The sequence below is a fragment of the Abrus precatorius genome, unplaced genomic scaffold (assembly GCF_003935025.1).
Source record: "Abrus precatorius isolate BTA unplaced genomic scaffold, Abrus_2018 Scaffold2, whole genome shotgun sequence".
NCBI lineage: Eukaryota > Viridiplantae > Streptophyta > Magnoliopsida > Fabales > Fabaceae > Abrus > Abrus precatorius.
In genome coordinates this window covers 33,607,135-33,614,846 of record NW_020874362.1, presented here as the reverse complement: position 1 = coordinate 33,614,846, position 7,712 = coordinate 33,607,135, and the positions used below count along the sequence as shown (strand labels likewise).

The 7,712-nt window shown below is 32.5% G+C and overlaps 1 protein-coding gene across 1 annotated transcript; it reads left to right on the top strand.

Moving 5' to 3' along the window:
• Positions 1 to 647: 647 nt before the first annotated feature.
• LOC113859196 (receptor-like protein 4) lies at positions 648 to 7,540 on the top strand. The gene is made up of 9 exons (XM_027492011.1): positions 648 to 734; positions 1,206 to 2,258; positions 3,909 to 4,056; positions 4,888 to 4,959; positions 5,229 to 5,300; positions 5,678 to 5,749; positions 5,828 to 5,905; positions 6,040 to 6,218; positions 7,156 to 7,540. The coding sequence occupies exons 1-9, from the start codon at positions 662 to 664 to the stop codon at positions 7,278 to 7,280; spliced, it is 1,872 nt and encodes a 623-aa protein (XP_027347812.1). The 5' UTR covers positions 648 to 661; the 3' UTR covers positions 7,281 to 7,540.
• The last annotated feature ends 172 nt before the right edge of the window (positions 7,541 to 7,712 follow it).

The following is a 7,712-nucleotide window of genomic DNA, read 5'->3' as shown; positions in this document are numbered from 1 at the left end:
TGTTCGGCAAAAGTCAAAATGTTGAACGAACCCATCTCATGACCATTCTGCACCGTCGGATCCATCATCATCTACAATCATATTATTCACTTCTAAAGGCTAATCATGTTGTGTAATTTTAACAGCCTTAGAACTTTACCCTCATCTACTTGACATTAAAAAGTAGCAATTTCTTACCCAAAAAAATACGAATAAAAAATAGTAACTATATTTATATATTTAATGGAAATATTTTTCTTCCATCAAAATCATACCAACTTTAACGACTCCATGACTTCTAATTTAATAACGAATAATTATATCCACGTCACTTCCACCTTGTTGACCTAATTTACTTAATCATAAATGAATGTATATAAAGGTGTGATGAGTTGGGACTTTGAGAGCGAATCTACAGCGTCCGATTGAACCTGCATGGGTCATGATAAGGCTCAGCAGCAGCACTGCATGTTCCGCTCGTGTCCTTGGCGCTCGCGCGTAAACTTAAACGAAGAAGATTTTGCAAGCGTGATGTGCAAAAGTGCACAGCACACCCCACATTCTCTCTCTAGAAAAAGCACTCAACACAAATGGGGACGCTATGAATGAGTGAGAGAGAAAAAGAAAGAAAGACGAAGAAGGAGAAGTTGGAGAGAGAGAGAGAGAAGCAAAGGTAAAATCCATGACAATGCTTCTTCGATTTCTTCAGCTATGGATGCTCTGCTTTGCTTGTGTATCGTATGCAGCGCGGCAAGGTCAGCTTCAGTTCTTCTCTTTTCTCTCTCCTTTTGTTTATGTACATTGAAAGCTTGCTTAATCGAAGTTGGACGGTAGAATTTATACTTTGATCTTCAGAAGCTTATATTAAAGTTGTTAGCTTGTCCAAACTTTGGAACAAATTAATTTTAACACAAATTTACTTTTCAGTAAGAATTTTTCCAGCTAATTTCTGTTATTCTCAATAATAATGTATTTGCTAAGCTTTTAAAACTAGCAGTACCATTGCACATAATTCAACAATGTCTAACATAAGTGATCAAATTTCATTTTTGCAATCCGTTGGCAATGAATGAATTCATTTTGAGATTTACAACTGAAGAGACAGTTTCTAGTTGGTTGTACTTGTAGCTGTTTTCTTGGTCAATGAACCAGCTTGATTGCTTGCAAATGGTTTTAAAATGTATTGAGAGTTTTCGCCTTTTTTGATTTGGCTAAAATCGCTGCAGCACCATTTGCTATGCGGTTAAGCTGTGGGGCTCGTCAAAATGTTCAAACAAGACCAACCAGTACCCTTTGGCGTAAAGATTTTGGGTATACAGGAGGTGTAGCAGCAAATGCAACTCATCCGAGCTATATTACCCCACCACTCAACACTCTTCGCTATTTCCCCTTGTCTGAAGGTCCTCAAAATTGTTACTACATTAATAAAGTGCCAAAGGGTCACTACACAATCAGGATCTTCTTTGGACTTGTTGATCAGTCTAGAGATACCAGTGAACCTCTGTATGACATTTCCATTGAAGGCACGCAAATTTATTCTTTGAAATCAGGTTGGACTAAGAACGATGATCAAGTGTTTGCAGAGGCCTTAGTGTTTCTTACAGACTCTGTTTCAATCTGTTTCCATAGCACTGGTCATGGAGATCCTGCAATCCTTTCTATCGAGGTTCTTCAAATTGATGATCAGGCTTATTATTTTGCGCCCCAGTGGAGTCAAAGGATGATACTTAGAACAGTGAAAAGACTGAGTTGTGGCTTTGGGCAGTCAAAGTTTGACGTAGATTATGGTGGGGATCCCAGGGGAGGGGACAGATTTTGGCAACGCATTAGAAATTTTGGGGAGGATTCTGATCAACCTAGATCTGTTGAAACTAGAATCAAACAGGCTTCGCATCCACCAAACTTCTATCCAGAAAATCTTTATCAGTCAGCCCTTGTTAGTACTAATAGTCAGCCTGACTTAACATATACATTGGAGGTGGATCCCAATAGAAACTATTCTATTTGGTTACATTTTGCGGAGATTGATAATTCAGTGACTGCTGCGGGGCAAAGGCTCTTTGATATTATGATAAACGGCGATCTTGCTTTCAAAGATGTTGACATTGTGAAATTGAGTGGTGATATCTATACTGCCCTTGTACTTAATACGACTGTTACTGTTAATGGGAGGATTCTGTCGATAACATTGAGCCCAAAGGAAGGTAATCTCGCCATAATCAATGCCGTTGAGATATTTGAGGTTATAATGGCTGAGTCAAAAACTTTACCAGAGGAAGGTACATGTGCTTATCCCCACTATTGTTACTGTTTATTCAACATGAATGTTCATACTAGTATGGTATACAGTAATTTATTGTATTATTAAAGAAAACCTGCATTGAATTTGGCAAAGAACTTGATTAAATTTGAAATATCCTTATCAAGATTTGTGATGACATTATGTGCATGTTCTTTGGTGTTGTAAAAATGGTCAGAAATACAGAGGGTATGAATGAATTTCTTTAAATTTTCTTTTAAAACCTTATTGCTTAAAGTATTCAGCTTATAAACGCGTTTTAAAATAATTTCATTCTTTAAATAAAAACTCTATCCTTATCAATTAGATGTCAAAATAAAAGATAAGATAAAAGAGAAAGGAACACAAGAATTTATACTGGTTCGACTCACCTCAATCTACATCCAGTGTTAGTTTGATAACACTAGTCAAACTATTTTCATAAAAAAATATTTTATGTAACAAATACTAAATACTATGCACATGCAATTTTCTTAATCATTTCCTGAATCCTATAAAAAAAATTAAAACCAGAATCAAACATCGTACAATTTGTGCAAAATATTGATGATTATTGAATATTGTATGTTTGTGCAAAAATCTTTCAATTTTTTTTTTTATAAAACCAATTAGATGATTATTGAATCTTGGTTATGAACAATCACATTCTTTAGAATAGCAATAACTCTGAATCTCTCTTAAAGTGTGTTTCGTAAATATTTTAGTAAAATGAAAATCGTACACTAAAGTTAGAAGAGATAAGTTATTTAAAATAACAAAACAAGTCTATTTTAATGGATTATCCAACTTTTGTAACCAGCTAAAGTGTTTAATGTAGCCTGTATATTGCTCAAAAAAATCACACAACTTATTAAATGTTATTATAATTAATTGTTTAAGAGAGTATGGATTTTCTTTAAATGAATTTTTAATGTGTATAATTGATTACGAAATATTGCTAATCAATTGTTCTAGAGAGTATGGATTTTATTCAAATGAATTTTTCACGTGTATAATTGGTTACAAAATCCTAGTAATCGATTAAATTAGAGAGACATGGTTTCATTAAAATATTACTGTAATTAATTAAAAAGTACGTGTAATCAATTAACTCGACAGTTTCACAAATGAACAAAATCCAAGTGTTAGTGTAAACCAAGTAATCAACTCTAAATGATTAAGATTCCGTCGATCATTGATTTGGATTTAAGTTAATCTACCCCACATATGCCTAATTTATAACAATCAATACAAAGTCATACCTATAAAATGTATTTGACTTAAAATCATAATAAAAACCAAAACATAAGATTTCCATATGATATGTTCGTCAAAACTATATTGGTGATGTTGAATATGTGCAATTTGTGGCTTCTTTTTATTTCTAATCAATTAACACAGCTCAATAAACTTCAATTTTTGGGTTACTTTTAGATGGAGTATCATACTTTCTCTTTGTGCTTTTCCTTTATTGACTGCTTTTGCAGTTCTTCCTTAATGTCAGGGATGATATTTATTGATCAGTGGCTTTGTGATACTTGTTTCATTTACTTGTTCTCTGATTCATGAACTGTTAATTTTAGCATATGCTGTTTTCGGCAATCCAAATGCATGTAAACTTATGCAAGTTTATTATTGTTCTGTACTCTAGTTGGGGCATTACAAACATTGAAGAAAGCATTGGGGCTTCCACCCAGGTTTGGGTGGAATGGTGATCCATGTGTTCCTCAGCAACATCCATGGAGTGGAGTGAATTGCCAATTAAACAAAAGCAGTGGCAGCTGGGTCATTGATGGACTGTAATTTCTTGTTATCCTTATGTATAGTTTTTTTCTGTACATTTGATTGTGTGGTAGCATTTAATGCTGTTTTCGTCTTATTTATTCTTGCCCTTTCACTTTATCAATTTGTTCTCTCTAGTTATACCAAAATCAAGAATCATGTTAATATTCTTCGTTACCAGAGCTTCAAGAGGAAGGAGATGGATAACCTTCTATTAGGAAATAAAAAGGGGTAGATTTTGTGATATGGCTGCATGTATGCATTTCTGTGTGCACATGACAGCTTACATGTAAACTCTGGTTAATATATGTTTCTTTTTAACTCAGTTTAGGAAGTTTAACTTAATTTTACTTTATGATAACAACCTTTTTATTTTGTTCCTAATTTCAGGAAGTAACCCTTGCATTGACTCTCCCCATTCATAAATTGCTTTGGGCCAATTTTATTTTAAGAAAAGGTTAAAACACAATTTTAGTTCTTATCTACGAGTCTGACACTTTTTTCTTTTAGTTTGGACCCTTAATGAAAATAGTTATCAATTTAATCCCCACCACGTACAATTGTTTTCAATTTGATTCTCATTAGTTGTTTAGGATTTATAACGCAGTGAACACGTTGAAGGACATGGACGAAATTGAAAATAAGTGTTATGTATAAGAAAATTACTTTCAATTTGGCCCGTTGCTCTACTTTCCAGTAATACAATAAATCTCTCTGCTTTAAGAGATTGGTTCCACTAGGGTACAAAGACATTGTGTTTGTGTTGAAAACTGTTTTGAATATTTAATAATGTTGAATATTCAATCTCAGGATCTTGGTTAATTAATGCTTGATTTGTTGATGAACAGTGTTCTAGACAATCAGGGTCTGAAAGGTTTCTTGCCAAATGACATATCCAGATTGCCTAATCTACAAATCCTGTGAGTTCCAAATCGGTTCCTTAAGTATTTTGGATAAACATGTTGTATGTCTAAATATTTTATGTCAATGCGTGGATCTGGGCATGATGCGTGATGATTCATAATAATTTAATCATATCCTACTTATGAAGACTACGTTCGAATAAATAGTAACAAATATTTAAGTAATTTGTCTGAATTTATTATTTGTTGTATTAACTCATTATTCTGTAAAACAACCAGCAATTTCATTTTTCCATTCCTTGTGCTTATTAGCTTTTGCATTGCAGAAACTTGAGTGGGAACAACATCCATGGAGCAATTCCATCCTCACTTGGTACAATAACTAGCCTACAAGTGCTGTAAGTGATCTCTTCTTTCTATTTTTCTAATGATATTGTTTCCATTGTTTTTTGGTCAAAGGTGAGAAACATGTTCTGATAAAAATGTGAAAGGATCAATTCTGTGTTTACTAATTAAAAACCAACTTATATAAATAGGCATGTGCAGTGCATGATAGAGGCCATTGATTCTGTAATGACAGCAGATATTGTGGCTATAAATTGTCAATTACAAATAGCTAATTACAACATATTAATGCAGATATTATGGTTATAAATTGCCATTATAACATTGCTTACAGATTGCCTGTAATAACGCTAGTATGTTCCATCTGTCTTGGCTTTGGTTATCAATTTATCATGTTATTGTCATTTCTGAATGCCATGTAATCATGCAGTGACCTGTCCTACAACGTTTTCAATGGATCAATTCCAGAAAGCCTTGGACAGTTGACGTCATTACAAAGACTGTAAGATTCTCCAGTGTTTTACTAACCCATAAAACAAATATGAAGGCAACAAATCTGTATCAAAATGTCTTCATGCAGGAATCTTAACAGCAACATCCTGTCTGGAAGGGTCCCAGCAACTCTAGGAGGAAGACTCCTCTACAGAGCTAGCTTCAAGTATGTTGTCAAAGATTAAGCTTTAGGCAAATTATAGAATACAAAAATGCAACAGCAGGATATTTAATGTATATTTTGTTTGTTCACTTTGTTTTGCTAAGTAACAAAAAATTTATAACTTGCGGATGCTGCAGTTTTACTGATAATGCAGGTCTGTGTGGTATACCTGGATTACCTACATGTGGACATCTTTCTGTCGGTGCTAAAATTAGCATTGGATTAGGGGCTTCTTTTACATTTCTCCTTCTCGTTATCGGTTCAGTTTGTTGGTGGAAAAGGCGACAGAATATCCTCCGAGCTAAGCAAATTGCAGGTAAGGAATATTCATCACGTGTAGATTATAACTGCACTAAGCCACTAACCAAACATTGTATGCTTGTTCGACTTCCACCTAACCTATGTTTGGTTCAATTCTTGTTTTTAAGAAAATAATCATTCTTTTTCTGTTTGTTCCGCACTCAACACAAATAACTCTAAAATAAAATTCAAACATTCATTTATTGTGTTGGTGAATTTATCAATTAAAGGAGTTGTTTGGTTTTAAATTTTTTTTTTAATTATAAAGTTATTACCTTATTTTTATTCTGTCTTAAAAAATATATATAAGAAAAAGTAAAACCAGAAAAAAAATACTTTTATATTTTCTTATAAATTTTTAAAAATAAGAAACAACAAAAACAATCTGACATTTTATAATTAAAAATAATCTTGATTTGTGAAGGGACTCATTGTGTAAGTTCGGATTGTTTTGCCATGTATAAAGCTAAACTTAATTTGGTTAAGGTCCCCGGCGCTAGCTTTAAGCTGTTGAATTAAATTCAGTTTTGATAAAATAAGTGAAAGTTTATAATTTAATAATTAAAAATATATAATTTAATTGATTAATTAAATTACAAATGTCTGATAAAATTAGTTATATGAATAGTTAAAATGCGTTAAATGATTTAAAAGGAAGTTGTTAATATTATTTTGTAAGTGCAAATTATTTAAAAAGTTAAAAGTGAAAAAAAAAAAAATTGAAAGATGACTATTAATAAGTTAAATGTTATTTAGAATAAATTTTTCTAAACTAGTTTTTAAAAATTATAAACTATCTAGTCCTATTAATTCATTGAAAAAAATAATTTATAGAATTTTAAATTAATTACGAACTTTTGTTACGAGTACATTCTTAACTACCACAGGTGACCTTTTGAAGCATTAAGAAATCATATTGAATGGAAAATTATAGTTCGTTTCTCTTCTTGCAGGAAGGGCAGCTCCATATGCAAAAGCAAGGACCCATTTTTCACGTGACATTCAGATGACAAGGCATCATCATAATGGCAACACATATACTGCAGCTGAAAATGGGCCTATTTTGCTTTCATCATAACATTCCATCATTCTAATACCTTATGAGTCCCTCAGTATTGTTCTGTTTCATGCCATCAAGAGCTTCTCACTTTCACATTGGAGAATAGCATTACTAATTTGGTAGATCAATGGCAGTGTAATCTGATCCATCTTCTGACAGTTCTCCTCCATACCTTGTTCACTCCAGATTCTGAATTTCTTGAGACCACTGAACTTCTCAAGCTGAGAACTCACCTGGAATTCCCAACTCAGAAAATTTTGTTCATTATCGTGTTTACATTTTTTTTCCTTTGTCCTTTTAGAGGCCATGTAGAGATTTTAAGATGTAAGAAAAAGTTTTTATACACAAGTATATAAATCATAATTTATATAATAGTTTCACTATTTAAATATTAAATAATTAATATTGTATTTAATATTGTGTATTATTATCTTTATTTATATTTTAGTT